This window comes from Motacilla alba, chromosome 10 (genome assembly GCF_015832195.1).
Source record: "Motacilla alba alba isolate MOTALB_02 chromosome 10, Motacilla_alba_V1.0_pri, whole genome shotgun sequence".
Classification (NCBI taxonomy): domain Eukaryota; kingdom Metazoa; phylum Chordata; class Aves; order Passeriformes; family Motacillidae; genus Motacilla; species Motacilla alba.
In genome coordinates, this window is record NC_052025.1 from 3,400,192 (window position 1) to 3,428,133 (window position 27,942).

General features: G+C 51.6%; 1 protein-coding gene across 4 annotated transcripts in view; it reads right to left on the reverse strand.

Annotated features, from left to right (window-relative positions):
• Positions 1-15,405, reverse strand: part of NPTN (neuroplastin) — a 43,467-nt gene extending 28,062 nt beyond the window's left edge. For 2 of the 4 annotated variants that reach the window (XM_038146750.1, XM_038146749.1), the window contains exon 1: positions 15,172-15,390. In XM_038146750.1, the coding sequence (XP_038002678.1) occupies positions 15,172-15,259 (88 nt within the window). In that variant the 5' untranslated portion in view covers positions 15,260-15,390. Of the gene's footprint in view, positions 1-15,171 lie in introns of all 4 variants that reach the window. The other 2 variants (XM_038146751.1, XM_038146748.1) reach the window with 2 other exon arrangements.
• Positions 15,406-27,942: the final 12,537 nt, after the last annotated feature.

Genomic DNA, 27,942 nt, shown 5'->3' on the forward strand with positions numbered 1-27,942 from the left:
ACCGTGCTCAGTTTAAACCTATAGATTTAGGACTGTGCTCTGTTTAACCCCAGGGATTTTGGATTGTGCTCTGCTTAACCCCAAAGATTTGGGACTAACCTAAAACCCCTTCTGGAAGTGGTTTATTTATTCAGGATTTGATCTCATCCCCCAAAGGTGATCAAGGAGAGGTTAATGCCCTAAAACCAGGGAAACCTTTCAGTCTGCACACAGAATTCCAGTGGCTCCTCACATTTCCAAACTCTGCCTTAAAATTTGTGTTGGGGAAAGAAAATTAAATCCTCAACTGAGAAAAAACCAGGATTTTCAGAGCTCAGGAATTCTTGTAAAATCTGCCAGGGTGAGAATACACAAGGCAGTCATCCCTGAACTGCAGAAATTATTGTTTAGTAATTAAAATATCCATCTGGAACTCAAATTTCATCAAGGTGCAAAAGAATTAAGGAGAATGGTCCTGGAGGAGCAGAGCAGGGAGAATTTTCATCTCCCCAAGTTAAGTCTGGTGCAAAAAGGGGCTTTAAAAAATAAAAGCGCTTTGCCTTAAAAGCCAAGTTGAGGAAAGATGTTAAGCTAGGCTCAAAGACAGCAAAAACCAGGTTTAACACACGCAAAGAATGGACAGATTTGGATCAGAATAAGGGAGAAAACAAAGGACTTCTAAGGAAGTTTTCAATCCCAACCAACACAACTGTGACCAAGGAATCCCCAAAAAGCAGGATAATGCTCCCAGCCCATCCTGAGGCTGCTGCTCAAGGTAAATGAAATTAATTAAACCCCACTTAAATCACAGCACAAAGCACAGTTCCAAGCTCAGAACTGAGTGTCTGCAAGGATAAAATACAAAAATAAAGCTGGTTTTCAGTCTGGAGCCACAATAAACAAAGTCTAACTGCTGTGGGACTGAATGATTTCAAGCGTGGCTGTTTTTACAGCAACAACCCACCTGGAAAACCTCTCAGCACATCAAAAAATTGTAATCCACTGCTCTCAGGCCTTTAGGAGAGTTCTGGAAGTTTTATTTCCCTCAATTTCAGCCTGATTTGTTTGAATTCTTCAAATAAATGAACAAGAGTGCAGGTGGAAAAGGCAAGGCCCACCAAGAAGCGCTCAGCTCTCCTGTGCCCTCACCTGAGCTGATTTTTTTTTTTTTTTGCTTTATTCCACATGGACAATTTGATGGGAATATCCCAGAAAATCCAGGCAGGAGCTGCCCTGGCTAATTAACTCCTTCTCTTAATTAAGTGCCAAAGAGTTCTGAGGGTGGGGAAATCTCTCTTTGGCAGAGTGTTGCTGGAAAAAACACCCTGATTAATGATTTGTTCCTCGCCAGTGCTCACATCCACTGAAAATCTTGGAAATTAGTTAAACACACCAAAAGTGGCAGCCGGAAGAGGTGAAGCACTCTGATGTTCAGGGACAGACACAGGGATCAGCTCCATAAATCAGGAATTTAGGCTGAAAAGGATTCCTGAATGGGGACAAGACACAGGATCAGTTCCTGGGAATTAATCAGGAATTCAGGATGGAAAGGATTCCTGGACAGGAATCAGTTCCATGAATCAGGAATTTAGGCTGGAAAGGATTCCTGAACAGGAATCAGTTCCATGAATCAGGAATTTGGGCTGGAAAGGATTCCTGAACAGGGACAGGACACAGGGATCAGCTCCTGAGGATAAATCAGGAATTTAGGATGAAAAGGATTCATGCACAGGGATCAGTTCTACAAATGAGGAACTTAGGCTGGAAAAGGATTCCTGAACAGGGATCAGTTCCATAAATCAGGAAATTTAGGCTAGAAAGGATTCCTGGACAGGGATCAATTCAATAAATCAGGAATTCAGGCTGGAAAGGACTCCTAAACGGGAACAGAACGCAGGGATCAGCTCCTGGGGATAGATCAGGGATTTAGGCTGGAAAGGATTGCTGAATGGAGACAGGACACAGGCTGGGGATAACCTCCAGGAAGGCACTGCAGCATCCTGCCTGTCCACACCCATTTTCCACAGGATCGATGCTCTCCCATTCTGTTCTCACCAGGAAGCACAACATGAGAAAATTGGCATTAATCCCATTAATTTTTGCCAGCTCCAGAGCAGCTTTAAGCCAGGCTTGAGGCGCCTAGGTGAGCCCAGAGCTATCCCTGGATTTAATTCCTGGATTTAATTCCTGCCTTCTCATCCTGCAGCTTCCCAGAGCTGGGAGAGAGGAGAACCCAGCCCAGAGAGCATCATCTAAAATGCAGGAGCTGTGCCAGGGCACGGGGCTCATTCCACAGGCAGGAAAACCTGAGGATTCATCCCACAGGACCGGGATTACACAGTCCCTGCATCCAGCCCAGCATCCCCCATTTCCCTGCCCAGGAGATTCGTGGGCAAATTCCAAAAAACTCATCCTGAGGGGAATGGTTTGGGTGTGGCCATCCTGGGACTGTGCCCAAGGGGGAATTCCTGGCACAAATGGACACAGGGATCAGTTCCTGGGGATAAATCAGGAATTTAGGCTGGAAAGGATTCCTGGACAGGGACAGGACACAGGGATCAGCTCCTGGGGATAAATCAGGAATTTAGGCTGGAAAGGATTCCTGGACAGGGACAGGACACAGGGATCAGTTCCTGGGGATAAATCAGGAATTTAGGCTGGAAAGGATTCCTGAGCAGGGACGGGACACAGGGATCAGCTCCTGGGGATAAATCAGGAATTTAAGATGGAAAGGATTCCTGAACAGAGACAGAACACAGGGATCAGTTCAATATATCAGGAATTTAGGATGGAAGGGAATCCTAAACAGGGACAGAACACAGGGATCAGGTCCTGGGGATAAATCAGTAATTCAGGCTGGAAAGGATTCCTGAACAGGGATCAATTCCTGGGAATAAATCAGGAATTTAGCCTGGAAAGGATTCCTAAACAGGGACAGGACACAGGGATCAGTTCAATAAATCAGGAATTTAGGCTGGCAAGGATTGTGGAAGGTCCCCTGGCCCCACAACCCCCTGACAGATGCTTTTATCCAAGTTTCCCTGGAATAAAAAAAAAAAGGATGCTTCCCTTCACACTCTGGAAACTCAACTAGCATTTTATGGCCATTTTTATGGTGGAAAACCTGATCCGAGCAACCCCAATTCCCTGAGGAAACACATCCAAGCACAGCCCATGGGAACATCCCTGGAAGGAAAAGCCCCACAGCCAAGCTTCCCCCAGCTCCAGGGAATTCCCTTCCCCCAAATCCCCTCCTGGCTGGGCTCGGGACACAATCCCAGGGATTCTAGGTGACAATCCAATCCACCTGAAGGGTGCAGGTGAGAACTGAGACAGGCCTGGGATATCCCACGGGGAAGAACAACCAGGACAGGGTTTATAACCTGTGGCTCCATACCCAGTCACCTTCTGGAGAGCAGGAATGGAGATTTTCCCCAATTTGAGCTGGGAAGAACAAAGCCCTGGCACTTCCCTGGTTCCATAAATACCCCTCCCACAGGGAAGAACAACCAGGACAGGGGTTCCATAAATACCCCATGGGAAGAATCACCAGGACAAGGTTTCTAACCTGTGGCTCCATACCCAGTGTCACCTGCTGGCTGCAGCCACCTTCTGGAGATCAGGAATGGAGATTGTTCCTGGTTTTTAGCCGGGAAAGAACAGAGCCCTGGCAGTTCCCTGGTTCCACAGGGAAGAATCACCAGGACAGGGGTTCCATAAATATCCCATGGGAAGAATCACCAGGACAAGGTTTCTAACCTGTGGCTCCATACCCAGTGTCACAGCTGGTTGCAGAGAAAATGACACAGGGATCAGTTCTAGGGATAAATCAGTAGAGCAGAAATGGAGATTTTCCCCAATTTGAGCTGGGAAGAACAAAGCCCTGGCACTTCCCTGGTTCCATAAATACTCCTCCCACAGGGAAGAACAACCAGGACAGGGGTTCCATAAATACCCCATGGCAAGAATCACCAGGACAGGGTTTCTAAACTGCGGCTCCATACCCAGTGTCACCTGCTGGCTGCAGCCACCTTCTGGAGATCAGGAATGGAGATTGTTCCTGGTTTTTAGCCGGGAAAGAACAGAGCCCTGGCAGTTCCCTGGTTTCACAAAGCAGCCCAGCCCATGAGGGAGCTCAGACAGACCCCTGGGACAGCTGGGATGTCACTTGTGTCACCCAAGGGAGCTCTGAGTGCCTCCACAGCTCCTGCTCCACCAGTGCAAGCTCCAGCTCCAATTCCAGCTCCTTCCCTCCCCAGCTCTGCTGGTGGAACCCATCTGCTCCCAAGCCTTCCGTGTGAAATACACAATTCCAGGGCTCTGCACCTTGGGAATTTAAAGGGATGCAGTTTATGGAAGTGTTTCTGTCTTTTTTGGGGCATCCTGGGTGCACAATCATTTTTATCTCACTGCAGATTTGATGTCAAATATTCACTTTAACAGGAAGCGTGGAAAATCTCTGATTTACCTGAAACACTTGGATCAGCACACTGGAATAAATAATAGATAGAGAAAGATGGAGCAGGGCCAGCTCTGACCAGCCTGTGAGCCCAGATCCACAGCAAGCCCAGTGCCTCAAAAAGCACTTTTTTTTTCCCCATATTTCAATGGAAATATTAGGGAACACCAGTGCAGAAGTGCTGGAGGAGCTCTCACAGGAGACACCAATTGTATTTCCTGCCTGGCACTTCCCTCATGGGCCATAAAAGAGCCAAGAACTTCCCAAGGCAATCCCGCAATTTACAGAACCCCTCTGAAAGCGTGGCTGGCAAAGGCATTCCTTTTCCAAAGGGAAATGTCAGCTTCCAGCATGCCCTGGGATGCCATGGAAAATGCAGCGTGGTGCTGTCAGCAAGCTGGGCTGAATCCCTCCCCAGGAGATTGCCTTCCACAGGCACTGTGGCCCTCCTCTCCCAGAGGGTTTTCCAAGGGTTAGACCCACCTCGTGCTCAGCCAAGGCAGGAATTGTTCTCTGCTCTCCCCATTCCTGCTCCTCCCTGGCAGGGAAGAGCCCCCCGAGCCAGCAGCTCTGCTTCCATCCCTTTTTGAAGGAATACAGGAATTGCAGTGCTGCAGCTGAGGAACGGACAAGAATCCCTCCAAAGCAGGAAGGCTCCTGGGAAGTGCCAAGAAATCCATGTTAACAACTAAAAACCATTCCCTGGAAAGCAGTGGGAAGGGATTCAGCTGCAGCACAGGAAGCGGAGCCGGAGCAGGCAGCAATTTCAATTTGTCTGCAGCAGCTGAAGCTGAAGAGCTCAAAAAATTTTAAACCAGCATTAAATTTCTGTCTCAAAGCCACTGAAAACACCTCAAAGGTTGGTAATAAAAATGATTTTGTGTCAGATTAGCTCTGTGAAATCCTCAGCCTGGTTCTCTAATGGCGTGGTGCAAGGGTTTTAAATACCCAAAGGTTTTCAGAGCTCCCCCCTTCTCCCCTGACCTTTCCTGAATCCAACAAATGCGTTTGACAGGAGACTGATCCCATTTCTCTCCAGCAAAGCTGCTTTTCCCCCCTTTTATTCGCTCTGCAGGAGCAGGAGCTGCTCCACATCCTCGTGAGGGAGGGAAAGGACATTTTCATGCAGCGACCTTTCACAAGAAATGCCCTTTGCTGAATTGGGGATTATGTAACAGAGGCTGAGGAGAAGCTGCTCAGCCACAAAAATAATTCCTCTGTGAGCACAGGGAATGGCAGCAGCACGGGGGATAACACTCCCAGCACGTTCTGCAGCCTAAAGCAGAGGTTCAAGCGCCTGATGTGTGAAATCCTGGCCCTGCTGCTGGACACGGGGCTAGAGATCCTTTAATTATCCCAAGCTGAGGCTGTCCAGAGTGGGAGAGAACTGCTGCTCCTGCTCAGTGCATGCAGGAGAACGCTGGAATTCCAGGCACAGGGCAGAGGAGAGCGGGAGGAAATGGATTAAAGAGCAGCAGAGATGGCACACTTTGTGCGGCAGCTTTCCTCTGCTGCGCACACTGAGCTCCTGGTTAAAGATTGTATTTTTAGGGGTATTTTTCCACAAGCAATTTTTTTGAGCTCTTCAGCTTCAGCTGCTGCAGACAAATTGAAATTGCTGCCTGCTCCGGCTCCGCTTCCTGTGCTGCAGCTGAATCCCTTCCCACTGCTTTCCAGGGAATGGTTTTTAGTTGTTAACATGGATTTCTTGGCACTTCCCAGGAGCCTTCCCGCTTTGGAGGGATTCTTGTCCGTTCCTCAGCTGCAGCACTGCAATTCCTGTATTCCTTCAAAAAGGGATGGAAGCAGAGCTGCTGGCTCGGGGGGCTCTTGCCTGCCAGGGAGGAGCAGGAACGGGGAGGGCAGAGAACAATTCCTGCCTTGGCTGAGCACCAGGTGGGTCTAACCCTTGGAAAACCCTCTGGGAGAGGAGGGCCACAGTGCCTGTGGAAGGCAATCTCCTGGGGAGGGATTCAGCCCAGCTTGCTGACAGCACCACGCTGCATTTTCCATGGCATCCCAGGGCATGCTGGAAGCTGACATTTCCCTTTGGAAAAGGAATGCCTTTGCCAGCCACGCTTTCAGAGGGGTTCTGTAAATGGTGGGATTGCCTCGGGAAGTTCTGGGCTCTTTTACGGCCCGTGAGGGAAGTGCCAGGCAGCAAATACAATTTTCCCCTTTCTCCCCAAAGCCCTGGGAGCTGGGATGAGGATGGTTCCAGCAGAGCCCAGCTCCTCCCTCTCCTGAGGAGGTTTGATCTCCACAGCCCTACTGACACTGCTGAGATTATGGGGCCAGAAATAACCCGGGCAGGACAGCTCCTGCAGCACCCCATTCCTGAGCTGGAATTCCACTGCAGCACATCCTGATCCCCAGCAGGAATCACCTCCCTGGGCTGGACACTCACACCTCACACAACTGCTGTGCTGAAGGGCAAAAAAAAACCCCAAAATGCCAATTTGTGGTTATTTTGTTGAGCTTGAGGGGGAGCCCCACAGCTCTTTCCAGAGCAGCTCCCAGAGCTTTCCCAACAAAAGCAAAATCCAATTAAAAGCCAAGCAGATTTGGACTCTTCAAAGAGGCAGCAGGGAAAAAAAATCCACAGACAGAAGCTTCCTTTGCTCAGTGTAAATTAAAAAATTGAAAATCACCACCGTGGTACCGACAATAATTGTGTTTAATCACACTGCAGGGATTTTGTGGTGTCTGAGAGGAACAGAAATGGTGACCTAAACAAAATCTCATTTCAACCACGTCCCCTAACCTGAGTAAAAAGGTTCTACTTGTGTTTTATATCCAAGGTTCTGTTTTATAGCAAAGAATTCTGCTCCATCCCCAAGAATTCTGCTCCGTCCCCAAGAATTCTGCTCCGTCCCCAGTGCTAAAAGCTGTCCCCTCACGGGGTCTCTCATGCTCTCCAACCCGAGGCCACGTTCAGCTGTGCAGCAATTTTCCAGCAGCTTTAAAAGATTTTTTAACTTTTAAAACTACCTGAATCAAGCCCAGCAAAAGCCCTGGAGATTTATCCCACAGATAAACTGATCCAAGTGTGACAGGAATGGCACAGCACAGAGGGATTTTCTGGCAGCCCCCAGGAATTTGCTGCTGAGGCTTTTCCTGAACCAAAGGTGCTTTTTCCACCGCCATCCAAGCAAATCCAGGTTTCCACAAAGCACCCAAAAATCCTGATTTAGCAGCTCCCCACCTCTGAGATGTTTCACTTGGCAAAGGGACCACAACAGGGTCGTGTTTGGGAAATCCTTTGGGAATTCTAAACCCATTCTGTCAGGCCCCAGAGCAGGAGAGCACCAGGGCACTGCCCTCCTGTGGTTTTGGCTCCACTCTCCCACTGATTTCCTTCCTGCAAACCAAACCCTACATTTTTTTTCCTTTTTTAGCGTTTTTTTTTTTTTCCTTTACTCCATATGGCTCAAGATTGGGGTCACCAAATCACTACTAAAAATAGGAGCTTCGGGAGCCTGAGACCCCAAAGAGGCAGCCCGGGGTGAGAACAGCTTTAATTTGTTGCATTTTTATCTGACAGGGTTTTCAGCACTTTGCTGCAGGTTCTGAACCGCTCAGCAAAGCGTTGAAAACCCTGTCAGATAAAAAAATGCAACAAATAAAGGCTGAAGGAAACCATCAATACAGTATTCCAGCCCCTTATCAGCTTCAGCAACCTGAAAAATGGGGAGAAATGGGAAATGTCCTGGCTCTGGTTTGGTTTTGGAAGCAAAGAGCCAATTACAGAGGGGGAAAAAAAAGATCTAGTCACAAATACCTTATTAAAAGGAATGAAAATATTGAATTACCCTCGTGCCTGCCAGGGAGCAGAAAAGCTCTCACAGTACCCAGGGGTTACAGCATCAATCCCAACCCTTCTGCATAAAGAACTGGCAGCAATGGGATAAAACTGAAATATTCCCAAAAAGATAAAAGTCAGAGGTGACAATGGAAGGGCCAATCCAGAGGTGACTGCGATCCTACAGCATTACAGGATGGGTGCCATATAAAATAAGAGGGAATAAATGCACCAAATATCCCATTTCTTACAGCAAAATGAAGCCCAACGAGCAGTACCCTGACTATTTTTCACTCAGAGCTCTTCAAGCACAACTCCAAAGTCCCAATTCCACCCGTATGTGGAATTCCTGTACCCAGCCCCAAAGTTTGCCTGGGGCACACTGGGATTTTACCTTTCTAAAGGGATTTTTTACTTTTATTGGACCTTAAATAAACTCCACCTGTTTCTGGATCACACGGCAGAAAAGAACAGCCTTGGATTTCTTTGCTTCCCTGCAGGAAAATGCAGCAGAGCAGGCAGGGCCCAGCTTCCCAATTCCCACAAAAACAAGGAAGAGCCACCAGGAGATCCCAAAGTGCAGGTGCAGGCTCTGAGTCACAAGGCTGAGATGTTTGGGTGCTCTGGGATTTGGGAAACACTTCCCAAAGATTTGTTCCCCAATCCCCTGCAGTGCTCAGCTCCCAGTTTCTCTGGCAGTAGGAGTGGAGGGAGCTGCAGGGCTCCTCTGGCCAAAGCAAATCCAAATCAGCTCTCCAATAATGAACTTCCAGTTTATTCCCTGGAATCCTGAAGTGGTTCCAGAGGCTGAAGAGGAAACCCAGCTGGCTGGTCAGTGCAGACTGCCCATCTTCAGCTAAAACTGAAAAACATTGTTATTCTGCTCAATCCAGCAGGCTGGAGTGATAAATATTCCCAGCTATTTCATTTCTCCATGCCAGTTATTCCCTGGATACCCCGAGAGGGGAGCCAGGCTGGCAGAGCTGGGGGTGCTCACCTGCACAAGGGAAGGCTCCAGGGAGATTTTGAGGCTCTTCCCAGGGCCTGAAGGGGCTCCAGGAGAGCTGGAGAGGGACTGGGGACAAGGCATGGAGGGACAGGACACAGGGAATGGCTGAAAAGTGAAACAGGGCAGGTTTAGGTTAAATACTGGGGGGAAACTCTCCCTTGTGAGGGTGGTGAGGCCGTGGGATGGAATTCCCAGAGAAGCTGGGGCTGCCCCTGGATCCTGGGATCTCCTGGTGGCTCTTCCTTCTTTTTATCGAGTTGGGAAGCTGGGCCCTGCCTGCTCTGCTGCCTTTTCCTGTTGGGAAGCAAAGAAATCCAAGGCTGTTCTTTTCTGCTGTGTGACCCATCCCCTCAGAAAGGGCTGAGGTTTCTTTAAGGAAGTGTCCCAGGCCAGGAGCAGCCGGGGCTAGAGGAAGGTGTTCCTGCCCAAAGATGAGTTTTAAGGTCCCTCCCAACGAGAAGCATCCTGGGGAAATGTGAATCAGCTGCTTGCAAGCAATAAATTCCCTGGAAAGGCTGCTCTAGGAGAACGCTGTGCATCAGGAACCCTGAGGTGATCCGTGAAGGGTCACACACTGGGGTTTGCTGCTGCTTGAACACAGAGCCATGCCTCAGGTTTAGCTTCTCTATTTTCAGATTGTGCTGCTTTGGTGGGTGGGTCTGGGATTCATATTATGGGATGGGAGCTCTCTGCACAGAGCAGGGAGACAAAACAATTCCTGCTCTAGCTGGGGACCAAGGACAAAGGATCCAGATCTCAGGCCCAGGAGCATAAAGAACATCCCTGATCCTGCCTCGATCCCATGGAGAGCTGCACTCCCTGATCCTGCCCCGATCCCATGGAGAGCTGCACTCCCTGATCCCATGGAGAGCTGCACTCCCTGATCCTGCCCTGATCCCATGGAGAGCTGCACTCCCTGATCCTGCCCTGGACAGGGACCCCACAGAGAGCTGCAATCTCTGACTGAAGACAGAAAACAAGAAATATCAGACTGCATGGGCTGGAGCTGTAATTGGACAATTAACTCCAATATGCAAATGGCTCAGAACTCATAAAAGTGAGAGACCCTGTGACCAGCTGTCCATTTTTGTGACCATTTTGGGTTGTGCTGCCCAAGGTGGATCCATTGAGGCCTCTTAACAAATCCCTACTTTATTCTTCAGCTCTGTCTAGTCCCTGTTCTAGGTCAGCCTTCCCAAGGCATCAGTTTTGGTCAGACCAGACCAAAACCAAGCTGCAAACTTTTATTTTAGGGATTTTCTAATCCTTTAACCATCCAGCTGCTCCCTAACATCCCATCACCTGCACAGATTTCACCAGGCCAACAGACAGAGCAGCTGCCCTGTGATTCAGAGCTGCCTCTAAACCCCTCCAGCACCACTTCATTCACTCCCTCCAAGCAGCTCCAAACCACCGCAATTCAAACCCCATGTGCAGCCCGAACCTGAGGCAGGCTCTGCCCAAGCACCACAAAGCTTTTCCCAACAAACCACGGGGGAAAAAAAATCACCCCCGGAGTGCTCAGCCAAGCTGGTGCACGCTCAGGTTTAAAAATGCTCCGAGCATCTGTTTTTTGCAAACTCCTGCTGTCCGCCCTCACGGAATTATTCCAGGCTGCTGGGAGCTCTCTGCACTGCCAAGAGCCTTCCCTGGGCACTTCAACCCATCCCTCAGCCTTTCCAAGATCTTCTCTGTCACTTTTCCCAAGCTGCTGCGATTCCATGGGTTCCCAGCTGCTTTTCCAGCTGAAGTTTTGGACTTGTCAGTGCATTTTTTCCAGGCTCCGATATTCCCTTTCCTCTTGTTTTCTTAGTCTATCAACACAAACGCTGTAACTGCTTTTTTTAAATATATATATAAATAAATGAAGTCTTATTTTAGGTTTCCAAGCCAGTGGAAGAGCCCCAAGATCCCTGTGAGTACCCCCAAAATGTAATGAGCTGCACCAGTCACCGCGGATCTTAAAACATGGAATGCAAAACTATAAGAATTAGAGAAAAAACTCTTTTTTTCTAGTTTATTCAAACCAGAACAGGGCATTTTGATCTATTTTTCATCTAGAAAAATGGCTCACGGTGCAAATCTCCAACACCAAAAGCAGCACCGGGCATCAAACAACTGTTTAACCTGAAGTGAGAATAAATTGCCATGAAAATAAAACCACAGATAATTATTATTATTATTTGAATGATTGGGTATTGGATTCGATAGAGCTCTGTCATGTTTTAACGGCCAAGCTCCCTCCTCCAGCTTTACAGAAGTCAGGATTTATATTTGGGAATTAACTGGGAAAAAGTCACTGTATTTATTCCCAAATATTCCTGGTTTGAGGAGTTTGAACACACAAAGGATCAGACTGTGGAACCCCACACCAGCCAGCCCAATTCCAGCCTCCAGAAAGAACAATTCTGCTGGGAAACTTTGAAAAAATGGGAAAAAAGGGCTTGGGGTAAGGCAGACCCAAGCTGTGAGGGCTCCCTGTGCTCTGCTGCACCTCCTGCTTCCATCAAAACCAAACTTTAGAGGAACTGGAATTGTCCTGATTACAGGAAAACACCTCAAAAAATAAAATCTCACCAGTGGAGCCAAGTGCAGCACGCATGTGAATTTCAGGAGCTGTACTAAGGACCAAAATGCAAACAAAATAATGAAATAAAATCCATGATGGGCTGGAGAGGCCCTGAGGGTGACAAAGCCACCTTGGGATGGGCTGGGGACACGAAGCAGCAGAAGCAGGGGAGATCCTGCCTGGAGGAGGAGGAGGAGGAGGAGGAGGGAGAGAAGCACTGGTGGAGAGGAGAAGAAGAGAACTTTGAACGTTCTCCTCGCTGCTCAGCCCACACTCAGGCTCCAAAAATGCTCACATTTATCTGGGCACCAGGAAAAGGCACAGCAGAGCTCAGGTGGTGAGGAATGAAGGAGGCTCAGTGGCCACAAACAAGGATAAAAGCCAAGTTTTTCCCTGGCTCCTTCGAGAAGAAATTCATTTCTGGAATTCAGGATTAGCTTAGCTAATTTTCCTGATTTTATGGTCACTTTTATGCTGGTTTCTGCCAACAGAAAATCCATATTCCGGTTTTAGCTGGCTGGTTCCTTCTCCTTCCATGCAAAGGATCAACTAAACCAGCACCACCTGAATTAATCTGGTTTAATTTTCCCTCAGCTTAGAACAACCCAAGCCAATTTCAGGGTGCAAAATGGTGAAGAATTCTCTGCACTTCAGCTTTCTTGCTCCCACTCTAACTCCTGGGTTGGCGTGCTAAAAAACCACTGCAGATTTCCCAGACTGGGGCAGCCCGAGCAGCAATTTGAGACAATAAAATAACCTTTAAATCCCAGCCACTCTGGGGTGGAATTATCACTGCACTGAAGCCTTTGGTTTTCCAGCTGCTTGTTTGGAAATAAAGATATTTCAAAGGTGAAACAATGATGGAAAAATCCCGTTTTCCTTCCCTCCATGCTTGGAAGCATTAAAGTGATTTTCCAATAGCTGCCCTTAGAAAGTGCAGGTTAAACACAGATCTTCCTGACTGGCTTTTTCCAGCTCTTCCTCCTCATCCTTCCCCAGCTCTCCCTCAGTTCCATCAGCTCTGCTCTGGATGCAAGCCATGAGCAGGAACTGATCATTTTCCCAGCAAAATATTCAGGAAAAGTTCAATTCCTGTCACACTTCCCTGAGATCTCAAGGTGTTGATGCAAGAGCTTTCAAAACAAAGCCACCCGAAAAATAAAACCCTCAAAATAAAACCTTTTAAAATAAAACCCTCCTCTCAGTTTTAGCAAGATTAAAATCCATAGGTCAGCCTGACTCTAAATATTCTGGACTGCATTAAAGTCTGGAAAAATTACTGGGAGTTCAGCAGTGATCTCCTGTCAGAGGTGGGAGCACTCAGCATTCTAGCGGGGATTTTCTGCTCCAGGTGAATTCCAACAGGTACTTGGCCATTCCTTCACCACCCTGACTTGGACTATTCACCTTTCATCATCAATAAAAGATAACAAATTCCTGCCCTTTGGGATGCTCCTGCCCCTTCAGAGCACACACCCACAGGTGAGAAGCTGTTCCCAAAGGAGATCTGAAGGAATATCCACAACTCAGGAAACGGCTGGACCTGTTCTCCACCCACGGGGGAATTGTTCTGTTTCAGGAAGCTCCCCATGGGCCATTATCTGCTGAAAAAGGCCCAGTTCCTCTGCAGCAGGGCCTTTTTACATTAAAACTGGGGCAATAAACCTTAAGGCACAAAGATCTCAGCCTTCCACTTGACTCGGGGTGCTCCACCCCTTCCCAAGCAGATTTCCACTCACCTGCGTGAGCTCCCAGAGCACTACAGAAACTCCCTCGCCACCTCATTAAAAATAACAATTAATCAGCTTCCAGAAACACCAGCGGGCTGCAGTCTCCCTCACACCAAGACCACTTTGGTGGGGACAAAGCCCCTCTCCAGCTCTCCCCAAAATTCTCTTTATCACTGACCTCCAGACCCCCAGGCGCTGCCAAACACCAAATGTTTGCACTGTCCCGCAGCCACTCGGGATTGTCACCCCAGCTGCTGGCACCTGACACCTTCCCTGCACGAACACACGACCCATTTCCATTTAACCCCTTCCCTCCCAAGGCTGGAATTTCTCTGGCAACTCAGCAGTGCCACGGGGAGCACAGAACCTCATTAAATCCACAGCTCAGCCCATCCAGCCCCCTCCCCGGATCCCTAAATCCCACACGGCTCCAGCAGGGTGTTCCCAGACTGCCTCACTCTGCAGAGAGCCTCCGGTTTTCATCCACAGTGCCCGTGCCCAACTCTGCTTAACAGAGACACGAGGCTCACTGCTGGCTGCACAATCTGCACGGGCTCGGGGAATAACTCACCTGGGATCTTTAGGACAGCATTTTTCCCATGCGGATATCACTGCCAAACACCCTGAGACCCCTAATGCTGGCTGGGTGGAAGGTATCCCTGCCCCTGGCAGGGGCTGGAATGGGATGGGCTCTAAGGTCCCTTCCAACCCACAGCAGGCTGCGAGATTCCGCACTCCTGCGATTCCAGGATTCACCTGGAGCAAAGAGCCAAGGCGAAATTCCCCTCACCAGCCAGAAAACTCTAGGACTGAATATTATCTGCAGAGCAGAAAGGAAGGAGAGAGAAAGGAGGATGGAATGATGAAACTAGCGTGGAATCGGTGTAGGAGAGAGGCAGCCCTTCCTCGTGGGCAGGTTTTCCCAGCGGATCCTCCCGCAGGCCGAGCTCCCTGCCCTTGCCGGCTCTCCAGGCCCGAGCAGCGCTGACCATGATGCTGCACCAGGAGCACACAGCGCTGCCCGGCCTGGCAGGAGCACACAGGCATTTTCCTCGGCGCTGCGGGATTTCCTTGGAGCAGGAGGCTCGGCTGGAGCAGCCTCTTGGCCCCGCTCCGCTCTGCCACTAATTGTCATGCACTTGGCTGCGAACTCGCCGGGGAGGAGGCAGCCGCGCTGGATTTAGCTCACGCTAGCCTACAAGGAACGGAGAAGGCTTGGGGTGTGGTGGGTTGGTTGTTGCTTCTTTTTCTTTTTTTTTTTTTTCCCTTAATTCCTTCTTTTACGCTCCTATCAGAAGGACCTCTCCAGTTGCTAAGGAACTACGGGCTTTATTGCATTATAAATGATTTAAGGCGGCCCGGCAGATGCAGGTTCAGTAGGCGGGAGGAGCTGAGGAGATGCTCCATTTTACCGGCGGCACCAGGCGCCTCAGGAGGGGCCGGGGGGGCCAAACCTGTCCCCCCCCTTTTCTCCTCCTCGCCCCTTCCCCTGAGGGACCCCAAATCACCAGGGACTCCCCCCAAACCCGGGGTCGCCCCCCACCCGCGGGGCTGCCCACAGCGCACCCGCCGCCATAGCAACGCGCCCCCCCCACTCCCCCCGCCGCCGCCGCCCTCCCTCACCGTTCTGCGCCGCGGCGGGTCCCGGCAGCAGCGCGGCCGTCGCCAGCAGCAGCGAGAAGGCGGCGGGGAGCGGCCCGGAGCGCGGCATCTTCCTGAGGCAGGGGCAGGAGGAAGAGGAGGAGGAGGAAGGCGAGGAGGCTGAGGCGGCGGCGGGAGCGGCGGCGGCTCCGTCCGTCCTTCTCCGCCGACCTCCTACCGCAGCGCAGCGCCCGCTCTCGCGAGATCCGCCGGGGGCGGGGGGCGACGCCGCCGGGGAGGGGACGGGCGAGGCGGGGGGGCGGTGTCAGCGCCCGCCTCGCCCGCCCCTCGCCGCCATGTTGGCCCCGTTCGGCCCGGTCCGTTCAGCGCCGCCGCGTCCGCTGCCCCAGGGCTTCTCCTCCTTGACAAGCTCCCGAGCTGACGGCGGGGAGCTGCCCCCTGCCCTTTCTGCCGTGCCCTCAGGGGCGCCATGGTGGAGGCCGCCTGGGGCAGCCGTTCCTCGGGCGCAATGGTGGAGCCTGCCTGAGGGAACCGTCTCTTCAGATTTACCATGGTGGAGCCCACCTGAGGCAGCTTCCCGCCAGGAGCGTTGAGAGTGGGATGGCGTAGCCCCTTCTCAGCGATATGTCCCCTCAGAGGCACCATGGCAGAGCCTGCCTGAGGGATCTGTCCCTTCAGGTGCACTGAGGGTGCTGATGGCGCAACCCCTCTTCAGGGACCCATCACCTCACGGACACCATGGCGGAGCTGATGGAATCTGTCCCCTCAGGTGCACTGAGGCTGCCATGGCGGTGGCCTTCCTCAGTCATACATCCCCTTGGGGACACTATGGTGGAGCTCTGAGGGATCTGTTCCCATAGGGGCACTGAGGGTGTGATGGCAGAGCCCCTTCTGAGGGCAGCTTCCCCTCAGGGCAGCATGGTGGAGCCCCTACTCAGGGACACCATGGCAGAACCTACCTGAGGAATCCATCCCCTCAGGGGCACTGAGGGCAGGGGGCATGGCAGGGTGCCACCTGAGGGATCCATCCTTGAGGGCACCATGTTGAAGCCTGGCTGAGGCATCCTCTCCTCAGGGGCACTGAGGGCAAGATGGCAGAGCCCTCCTGAGGGATCAATCCCTGCAAGTGCCATGGCGGAGCCCTCCTGAGGGATCAATCCCTGCAAATGCCATGGCAGAGCCCGCCTGAGGGATCCATGCCCTCAGAGGCACCATGGCGGAGCTCGCCTGAGGCAGCCTCCCCTCAGAGATGCCATGGCAGAGCCCGCCTGAGGGATCCGTCCCCTCAGAGACGCCATGGCAGAGCCCGCCTGAGGGATCCATCCCCTCAGAGGCACCATGGCGGAGCTCGCCTGAGGGATCAGTCCCCTCAGGACCGCCATGGCGGAGCTCGCCTGAGGCAGCCTCCCCTCAGAGACACCATGGCAGAGCCCACCTGAGGGATCCATGCCCTCAGAGGCACCATGGCGGAGCTCGCCTGAGGGATCAGTCCCCTCAGAGACGCCATGGCAGAGCCCGCCTGAGGGATCCATGCCCTCAGAGGCACCATGGCGGAGCTCGCCTGAGGCAGCCTCCCCTCAGAGATGCCATGGCAGAGCCCGCCTGAGGGATCCGTCCCCTCAGAGACACCATGGCAGAGCCCGCCTGAGGGATCCATCCCCTCAGAGGCACCATGGCGGAGCTCGCCTGAGGGATCAGTCCCCTCAGGACCGCCATGGCGGAGCTCGCCTGAGGCAGCCTCCCCTCAGAGACACCATGGCAGAGCCCCTGTGGCTGGGATGTGAGAAGCACCCTACTCCTCACTTCTGTTCTTCACGGGCTTAAAACACTGGTGAGTACAAGAGCTGGTATTTGGCTCTGTTCATACTCACTTTAGGAGTTTCTGTGCCTTTCTGCAGGGGCCAAAGTGTGTCAGAGGAACCCAATTGCGCCCCAAATTGTTCAGCTTAAAGTCCACACACCCACAAAACACCGATAGAATTTTAAACAACATTCTATCCATCACTTCTGTGCTTCCACACAAAAGATTTTGCATGGGCCATGTCATTTTTGCACATGTAGGAAACCAAGGCCGCGTGAAGCAAAGGTGTTTGCTCCATGTTAGAAGTGGAGTCGTGGGCAAAGAGCACAAAAACTCACTCAGGGATGACTGGACAAGCCAGGCAGGCTGGAAATTGGCTGCTGGTGAGCTTTGGGTGGCTTTTCTCTATTTTCCTGTCATAAATCACAGATGCCAGGTCAGATTTGCTGCTTGCTTTTGCTTTGTTCTGTGCCTGTGAGCCCAGCTGATGGTGGGGAGATATGAGGCTTGTAGGAGATTGTGGAGCAGACCAGCAGAGAAGGGGACTGGAGGAAAAACCAGCAGAAAATCCTCCAGATCAGATTTTCAGCTTTCTGCAGAGCCCTGCGTCACCAGCATGCCCAAAGTATGGTGGGCTGGGAAATAATGGGTGGTTTTATTGGTATATTATAATATATACATTATAATATATATATAATATATTGGTATGTATATACAATATATAGAATATATTGGTATGTTATTTTGTATTTTTTATTTATTTCTTGATTTTATTAACCAAACTGCCCTGGTTTCTTGACTTTGTGTCCCTCCTCCTTCACCCTGCCCAGGTCAGTCTCAGCTGATCATCAGCAAACAGACTCCACCACATCCTTTTATTGCTGCTGTGACTCACTGAAAGCAAGGATCAGGCACACCTTTTCCACTAAAACCCTGCTGAAATCCCTGCCTGGGCGCTTCAGGCCTTGGGTGAGGATGGCAGGGGTGAGGTCACACACGTGAGGAGCAGCAGTTTTTTTGGCCATGTGCTGGTGCTCCACGTCATCCTGGCTGCCCCTGGCTCCCCAGGGATGCCAGGTTTGATGTGCCTCAGAGATTCCACTGCGCTGGAGAATTTCCACGGTGCATTTCCATGACTCACTGTTGGTGCCAGCTGATTCATCTGTGTGACACTACTCTGCTTTTTCTCACCGTGGCGTGGAAACATCTTTTTTTCCCCTCTGTGTGGAACAATCCCGACAGCAGCCCTTGCAAACCAGACAAAAAGGGGAACAGAGACCCAGAAATCCAGTTTTACCCAGCGCAGCCCCTGGCACTGCTCTTTGCACTCTGTTTTCCCAGGAATTTGCTGTAACTCTGCTCCTTGCAGACACCCACTCTCTATTAGGCCTTACCTCCAGTGCCTGTTTTCCAAGTTTGGAAGGAGTGAGCGCTGGGAGCAGGCTCTGGATCTGCTCAGCAATCCTTGCTCCGTAACCATGGCAGCTCCGGGTGACTCACGCTGCCACAGGCCCGAGCCCAACTTAGCAGGAGGAATTTTCTCCCCTCTCTGTCACCAGCTCGGAGTTTCTCTCCCCAGTTGCATAACTCAGCTGTCATTTGTGTTCCTCTGGTTCTGCCCTGCTGTCACCTGGAGCGTCCCTGGAAGGTCTCCATTGCAGAGCGTTCCCCAGGCAGGGAGTGAAGGCTCTGCATGGAGCTGATCCATGGGTTTGTGATCATGCAGCCCAAGAAACCAGAGCAGAAAGTCCCCATGGCCAGGAGATGTCCTCATGGGTCTGATCCCGAGTCTCTTGGAGCACAGAGTTCCTAGAAATCCCTAAAATGTATAACAAAGTACTCAGGTATGCTATCACCTGTGGCAAAAAAAACCCCTCCTGTTGTTCCATGGATGAGGGAATCCTCTTACAATTGGAGCTCTGCAGGAAAAGGGGATTTGCCAGCCCTAGATCCACCACGGTGGCTTGGTAGTGAGGAAAACCCTGGGATTCCAGCAGATGGAGCCTGAGCAGGGTGATGTGTTTGTCTGGTGTGGGGATGGTGATTCCTGGCCTCAGGAGTGCCAGAGGAAGCTCAGTTTTCTGCAAAGTTTCCCAATCCCTGCGTTTTCCCTTCAAGCAAGACCCATATTTTCACCTGGAGGAGGGGGCTCGATTTTGATTATTCTCTGCTTATTCCTTCAGAACGAGGAAGAAAGAAAATCGTGGAAGCCAGACAAGCAAAGAGGAAGCAAAAAAAACCCCGCCATAATCAGCAGGAAATTCAGGAGAGTTTCAGTTCTCAGAGAGCAGCAAAGAGGCATCATCCTTATTTTGTGGGGGAATTTGGAGCTTGTCTTCTTGCAGCTGTGAGTGTTCGAGAGATCCCTGTTATGTCAATGTGTTTAATGATGTGCTTTGGCACTTGAAAGCTTTCACAGGATGGATTGGGGTGGGAAGAGTTTCAAGGATCATCCCATTCCACCCCCTGCCACCTTTGCACTGTCCCAGGCTGCTCCAAGCCCCCGTTAAGCCTGGCCTGGGATATTTCCAGGGATCCAGGGGCGGCCACAGGTGCTCTGGGAATTCCATCCCAGAGCCTCCCCACCCTAGCAGGGAAGAATTACTTTGCTTTCCTCACATGGACTCACCTTCTTTTGAATGTGTTGTGGGCCAGGGCAGAGCGTGAAACAGAGTCCGGCACAAAACTCCTCTTTTGCAGCTGCTCTCAGGGCTGAGAAACCCTGGAAAACATCAGATAATGCTCCCACAGGGCCGCTTGCCAGGAAAACAGGATCCCAAAAGGTAACTGCGACCTGATTAATGGGTATTCATCTCCCCAGAGGCACAATGGCAGCTGGAGAACGACATTAACCCCGTGAGATAACATCGGGGTGAGGCTCCACACAGGCCTCATTCACACCCTGCTGCACAGGTGAGCCCTTCAGTTCTCATCACAAACAGCCAGGAAAAAAAGAATAAACCGAACAAAACCCCCGTGCTCTGAGAAATGAGAGAAGGGAGAGCTTGTAAAATCACACAGCGACGTGCTCTGAGGGAAAAGAGTCAGCGGCAAAGCTGCTAAAAACAAAACAAAAAATAAAACAAACAAACAAACAAAAAACCCAAACAAAAAAAAAAAAAAAAACAAACACCCCAACATTAACGATCTCAAGGTAGCCATAAAAAAGTCTCGATGTTCTTTTTGCCTCAGCAGGAAGCTGAGTTGCCACTTGCCAATGCCGTGGGTTGTTCCCAGCCGGCTCTCGTGCTCACAGCTGCGGCGGGCAGTGGTCAGAGCAGAGCCGCTCCGTGCTCTCCTCCCAGCAGAAATGGCTTTCCGTGCCAAACGAACAGCGGCTGATTTGGGGCAGGCTGGTTTGGAATGCACACACGGAGTCCGGGGAGGAATCTCAGCAGGGCTGAGATCAGCCCTCAGGACAGAAAGCTGCAGTTTGCCTGGCCTTATTTTCTGCAGGGAACGAGCAAGAGGGACACAAATCAAACGGCTTTCCCTCCTCTCTGACCCAGCCCAAAATTTTTTGTCTCCATTGCAAATTCTTCCCCCAGCTCAGCCACACTGTAATGTTTTTCCCCACCCAAGTTTTTAGGGAATGGGGTCCAGTAACTCAGCCATTCCCTGACCTCATCACCCTGAGGGAAGGGATAACTTTTGTTGGGAGCAGCTCCTCCCAGCCACGGGCAGGACACGCGGGAACAGCTTTGCTACACCCCAGCTTGCTCCGGGGTGCCAGTGAGGGTCTCCAGGAAGGCACAGGGGGGGAGGAAACTTGGAACATCTGGAGGAATTTTCAGGATGTGGCTGATCCGGCAGGTGGCACCCCTGGATTAGCACAGGGCTGGCTCCAGCCAGGCTGGGCACTGCCTGCAGCTGGGCTCCTCTCCAAAACAGCAGGGATTTGGGCTCTCGTGGCGGCTGCAGGGACAGCCCCGTGTCCTGCAGGGCTCCCCACGGGACACGCAGGCTGCTCCCGTGGAGTTTTAGTGGCCTGGGGTGTGGCTTTGGGCACGGGGTGCCCTTGTGGGGCAGCAAGGATGGAAGGGAAGGGAAGGGAAGGGAAGGGAAGGGAAGGGAAGGGAAGGGAAGGGAAGGGAAGGGAAGGGAAGGGAAGGGAAGGGAAGGGAAGGGAAGGGAAGGGAAGGGACAGTGCCGTGGCTGGCAGGGAAGAAGAGCAGCCAGGAGTCCCCACATGCTGCACAAGACAGCGCCCTGGGAGCTGTGCTGTAATGGCCATTACTGAGCACCAGGATTCCCTCCTGTCTCACACGGTCTGTGTCCCCAAGGGGTCACAGTGCGGTGCCCAGGGCTGGTTTGGGGACAGGGGACAGCTCTGTGTCCCAGCCATCGATGGGATCGGTGCCGTAAATGGCCGGCTGAGCGGCCCAAGCCGCCGCAGGGCGCAGGCAGCCAGGCAGAAAGGCCGATAATCCATCAGCCTAAAGAGCAGTGATTAACATGAAATGAAGACAATGAGCTGCGATCAGTGTGGCAGTGACAGAGGGGACAGCCAGGAGGTCACTGCCGAGCTGGCAACAGCAGCACCGTGCTGCTTCTCGCCTCTCTTGTGGGGGATATTTATTTTCCCCAGCCCTTGCAGCTCATCCCTCAGCAGCTAAATCCAAATGAGCGCTATCAGCTGGCCTTGGAAATGATAAATATCATTTTCCTAGCCCTGCATGAGCCAGGGGTGGTGCTGACCCTAACGGCTCACGCCGATCAGCGTTCTCTGCTGCCCCGGGGCACATTCGCTTCAGCCAGTGATGCAATAAAAGTGATTTAATGAAACTTGAGGCTCCCTTCTCCCCCGGGAGGGTGACACCCAAAATAAACCCAGCGATGAGAAAGAGCGGGACCCAGCCAGGGGGGCACTGATGGATTTCAATGGCCTGGAGCAGCTTTACCTGGGACCAGCACCCACCCTCTCCTGTTGCTCCGTGTAAGCCCGGCCCCGGGGAACTGCTCTTGCTCTGAGCTGGAATGTGCTGAATCCGGCCTAGTTTGGGCTTCCAGCCCAGCAAAGGGCCATTTCCATCATGTTGGGATCTGCAAGGACACAGATGGGGTGCAAACTGTCCCAAGACTGAGGGTGATGCACAGCCCACGTCCTAAAACCTTCTCCCACTGGCTGGGGGTTACCAAAACCCCAAAGTCACCTAGGCCAGCCCAAATTCATTGTTAGAACCCCCCCAAAAGTGGAGTCAGGGTTAGCGTTAGGTGCCACATTTTGGGGTGTCCTGTGCAGGGCCAGCAGCTGGGCTTTGCTGATCCTTCCAACTCGGGGATTCCACAGTTCTGTGCACCACCAGGGGCTGGAAATGGGTGAAATTGGGAGAACTGGGGATTTTAGTGTGCACTGGAGACAGTGTTTGGCCTTCAGGCTCCTGAGAAACAAGCTGAGGAAATTGCAGTGCAGAGTATTGGGAAGAGCTGGATGCACACGGTAAAAGAAAAGCAATTTCGGAAGAGAAGGGTTTTTTTATTAACAGGAGAAAATGAACAAGAGCGAGTGACCAGACTGGGCTGAAAATCCCAACCATTTCACCTCCTAAAGCTCAGAGGAGTGACAGGAGGGGAGGTTTAATTGATGGCAAACATTACAGCTGGCACTGAATCCTCCAGCCTGGGCAGGAGAGACTTTTATAGCAGGGAGCACAGGAGCATTGTGAAAGATGACTGTGATTCTTTGGGCATTTCTGGGTTCGATTGCAACAAAATTGCAGCCAAAAAAAAAAAAAAAAAAAAAAGCAATTTTGCTTTAATCAACTCCCTAACAAAGCCCCGACATAGTGAAGAGCAGAAGCATCAGAAGATAGGAAATTGTCAGCCTTGCTGGAGCTGAAAGATAAGATTGTACTCCCTCCAGCTACAATAAGAGAAGATAAATTATCCCTGGGGGCAATTCAGAGAGAAAATAATGTACAATTAAAGTTGTTTGAATTACACTTTTAGGGAAGCACGAGCGCAGGAATGAAACAGCCTCAGTGGAAAGGCTGAAACCTTCCCATGTGCTTTTAGAAAGCAGAACTGGGGGGGGGGGGGGGGAAATCATAAATTTGGGGGGAAAATTATTGTCTGGGTTTGAAAAGACAGGTGTCTGCTAAGGAAAGCAGCAGCCGTCCTTGAAATGGAAAATGCAAACCCCCTCCCTCTGAATTATGGTAATTTGGAAATTAAGGGGCTCTCAGGCAAAGATGCGAGGGTGGGAATGACAGTTATTTACTAGGAAAACTAAAAATACAAACGCAATAGCACAAACAAACAAAAACCCACTGCCAGAGTCAGAACAGGCCCTGGCACGCTGTGGGTCAGGGTGGTGGCAGCAGGGCCATTCCAGGGTGGCTGCAGCCCTCCTGCAGTGCCAGCTGTGCTGCTGCTGGAGCAGGGATCCTGCACAAGGGTGGAGTTTCCCTCTGAAGCTCCAGGGCTGCTGGAGATGGGCCTGGAATTCCTCTGGCAATGCAGGGCAGGAGAGAGCTGCTCCCCTGGGAATGCAGGGCAGGGGAAAGCTGCTCCCCTGGGAATGCAGGGCAGGAGAAAGCTGCTCCTCTGGGAATGCAGAGCAGGAGAAAGCGAGAAAGCTGCTCCTCTGGGAATGCAGGGCAGGAGAAAGCTGCTCCTCTGGGAATGCAGTGGGGAAGAAAGCTGCTCCCCTGGGAATGCAGTGGCAGAGGCTGCAGTGCTGTTCCCAGGGTCAGATTGTATCCAGGTAGGAATGCTCGGCTAGTCCCCTGAGTAGAGCCTCTCCCATGGGATGATGGGATTTTATCAGCCATGCAGGGACACTCACTGGCCCATGGACAGAAGATAATTAATAATTAATGGCCCATTGACAGAAGAGATCTGCTGGAGGGAGGATTGGCTGTGGAAGAGATAAAGAAAACTGCCCAAGGAACAGAGGATAACTGCCCACCTCTGACAGATGGTGACAGAATACACAGCCCACTTCATCTTTCAACACAAGACTGTGATAAATTGGGCAGGGAAGTGCTAACGAAGAGCAAAGGATTGTCTGTGTGAGGGACGCTGGGGGAAGAGGCTGGGCCTGGGGGGAAGAGAAGCAGCTCTGGGCTCAACAGGAGCGAGAGGCAGGACTGGGAAAGGCTGGAGAGTGGCAGCAGGGCTGGAAATCTCATCCCTGGAAGTTAGGAGAGGCTGGAGAGTGGCAGCAGGGCTGGAAATCTCATCCCTGGAAGTTGGGAGAGGCTGGAGAGTGGCAGCAGGTCTGGAAATCTCATCCCTGGAAGTTGGGAGAGACTGGACAGAGACAGCAGGGCTGGAAATCTCATCCCTGGAGGTTGGGAGAGCCTGGACAGAGACAGCAGGGCTGGAAATCTCATCCCTGCAGCAGCTTTGCCTCTCCAGAGCTGGGGTGGGTGTGGAGCTGGGGCTGTGCAGGAGCAGCTTCACCCTCTGTCCCCAGCCAGGGGCTCCAGCCCTCGCTGCTGCTCCCTGATGTGAAAAACAAAGTTCACTTTTTAGAATTTTTAAAAGTTTATTAAGGGATAAAAGGGATAAAGTACAGCACTGAGGTGCTTGACTGTTTTCCAAAAGCACACAGTTAACCTAAACCATGGTCTCTATAGATTGTTAAATTACGGGGGGTACATGCATATTCATAAGAATTTTTACATATCCAAACATTTCTCTGAGTTTAGATGTTTTGATTGGTTTTAACCTTTGACTTGTCTTCATGCCAGTATAAACCAATATCTTTTATTTCTTCTTGTGGTTCCATGCTGTTGTATTTTCACTCCCTGATTATGAGGGTCAATCAATTCTTCTTCTTTTCAGTGCTCTGGTTTCTGTTTCAGTTATCCTGTCTTTCACATAAGATAGTCCCCGAATCTGGGAAATCACCTAATTATTGTACACCATTTTCTGAGTTAGTAACATGAAAAAGCATTTTAACATTTTACAGTCTTTATTTTGCTACGGTCTAAAATATTATATATTAAACTACTATTTATAAAAGCTCTTCAATGCATACATCAACTGACAGATTATACTCTATCAGAAGCAGTAATTACAAACTGTACTATAGCAGGATTTTTGTGATCAATGATAACTTGTAAAAGCTAACAGATGAGTGCAAAAGCCAATAATGATATTTGTTATTTGTAATACAGAGATCATGGGAATGACTTCCAAACTTCGGGAAAACCCCACTGGTGTTGGGTGCAGAGGTTATTCCAGGCTTTGTTGACACCTGCCCTTCTCTAGGCTCTGTTTGAGCAAACAGGCAGAGTGTAAAGGTTAAAAAAGGCTCTGTGTTTCCATGGAGAGCTGCCCTGCTTGGAAAATGCAAGATGTGCCTGGGGTTGTGTATTCTGTCACCATCTGTCAGAGGTGGGCAGTTATCCTCTGTTCCTTGGGCAGTTTTCTTTAGCTCTTCCACAACCAATCCTCCCTCCAGCAGATCTCTTCTGTTAATGGGTCATTAATTATTAATTATCTTCTGTCCATGGGCCAGTGAGTGTCCCTGCATGGCTGATAAAATCCCATCATCCCATGGGAGAGGCTCTGCTCAGGGGACGAGCCGAGCATTCCTACCTGGATACAATCTGACCCTGGGAACAGCACTGCAGCCTTTGCCACTGCATTCTCAGGGGAGCAGATTTCTCCTGCCCTGCATTCCCAGGGGAGCAGCTCTCTCCTGCCCTGCATTCCCAGGGGAGCAGATTTCTCCTGCCCTGCATTCCCAGGGGAGCAGCTCTCTCCTGCCCTGCATTCCCAGGGGAGCAGCTCTCTCCTGCCCTGCATTCCCAGGGGAGCAGCTTTCTCCTGCCCCGCATTGCCAGAGGAATTCCAGGCCCATCTCCAGCAGCCCTGGAGCTTCAGAGGGAAACTCCACCCTTGTGCAGGATCCCTGCTCCAGCAGCAGCACAGCTGGCACTGCAGGAGGGCTGCAGCCACCCTGGAATGGCACTGCTGCCACCACCCTGACCCACAGCGTGCCAGGGCCTGTTCTGACTGTGGAAGTGTTGGTTTGTACTATTGCATTTTGTTATTTCATTTTTATTTTTTTTCCCTACTAAATAACTGTCATTCCTGCTGCCACATCTTTGCCAGAGAGCCCCTTAATTTCCAAATTACCATAATTCAGAGGGAGGGGGTTTGCATTTTCCATTTCAAGGGAGGCTCCTGCCTTTCTTAGCAGACACCTGTCTTTTCAAGCCTAGACAAACGTTAAATAGGCTCTGTGTTGCCATGGAGAGCTACCCTGAGTGTCCCCGTGTTCCGGAGGGGCCCAGGGGCCTGTGGCCATCCCCAGGCATGTCCCTGCCCTGGAGCAGCCAGCTGATGGTGAGTGGGTGTGAAAAACATGTTCAGTCTCCTGTGAAAATTTAAAAAGCTACAGTTTGATGTAAGGGAAAAGGTATTTAAGGGGTACCCCTGAAGATAACAGGGGCTCTTGGCTGATGCCATAATAACCTTTGCTCTGTGGCCCTTGTCTCCAGCTGTCCTTTATTAAACTTTGTACATTTTCACACGAGAGTGAACGTGTTTTTCCCATTCCCCCTTCCGTGCTGGCAGCTGCCTCGGAGGAAGGGGGAATGAGGAGGAGGAGGAGGATGCTGCTGAGGTGGAGAAGCCACTTTGGGAAGGGCTTTTCTTGGAAAAAAGCTCCATGCTGTGCGCCACGGGGTGGGCTCCAAAAATAAGCGAGCCTGGCAGTGCGGTGTGCTCACAGTCAGCTGCTCCACGAGCAGCAGCACGGGGTTATTCCATGCCCAGGCTCCCCTCCCGTGGGATCGGCCCTTTCCCACCGCTGGGGTAGCTGGGACAGCCACAGGGCTGGCTGGGCTGGAGCTGGGCTGGCTGGGCTGGAGCTGGGCTGGCTGCGGCTGAATCCCCAGCCCAGCCGCCGGGAGCCCTCGGCTTCCAGAGTGCTTCACGCTCCGAGGCTTTGCTGGGACAGGCACACGCGCCTTGGCTGGGAAACTGGGCTGGAGAGTGACTGTCCCACGGCAGGGACACTCGCAGGAGCCTGGCCTTCGGGGATGTGGCTGTGCGTCCGTGTGTCCGTGTGTCTGTGTATCCGTGTGTCCGCACACCCATGTGTATGTGTCCGTGTGTCCGCGTGCAGCCTGGCAGCAGGATGTGTCTCTGGGGCAGTGGGATGCAGGATAGGACAGTGTGTCCGTTTGTCTGTGTGTCCGTGTGTCCATGTGTCCATGAGCAGCAGGATGTGCCTCTGGGGCAGTGGGATGCAGGGTAGGGCAGTGTGTCCGTCTGTCTAAGTGTCCGTGTGTCCGTGAGCAGCAGGATGTGCCTCTGGGGCAGTGGGATAAAGGATAGGGCAGTGTGTCCGTCTGTCTGTGTGTCCGTGTGTCCGTGAGCAGCAGGATGTGCCTCTGGAGCAGTGGGATAAAGGATAGGGCAGTGTGTCCATTTGTCTGTGTGTCCCTGTGTCTGTGTCCGTGTGTCCGTGAGCAGCAGGATGTGCCTCTGGAGCAGTGGGATAAAGGATAGGGCAGTGTGTCCGTTTGTCTGTGTGTCCCTGTGTCTGTGTCCGTGTGTCCGTGAGCAGCAGAATGTGCCTCTGGGGCAGTGGGATAAAGGGTAGGGCAGTGTGTCTGTCTGTCTGTGTGTCCGTGTGTCCGTGAGCAGCAGGATGTGCCTCTGGAGCAGTGGGATGCAGGATAGGACAGTGTGTCCGTTTGTCCGTGTGTCCGTGTGTCCATGCGCAGCAGGATGTGCCTCTGGGGCAGTGGGATGCAGGGTAGGGCAGTGTGTCCGTTTGTCTGTGTGTCCGTGTGTCCATGCGCAGCAGGATGTGCCTCTGGGGCAGTGGGATGCAGGGTAGGGCAGTGTGTCCGTTTGTCTGTGTGTCCGTGTGTCCGTGAGCAGCAGGATGTGCCTCTGGGGCAGTGGGATGCAGGGTAGGGCAGTGTGTCCGTCTGTCTGTGTGTCCGTGTGTCCGTGAGCAGCAGGATGTGCCTCTGGGGCAGTGGGATGCAGTGTGGGACAGGGCAGTGTGTCTGTGTGTC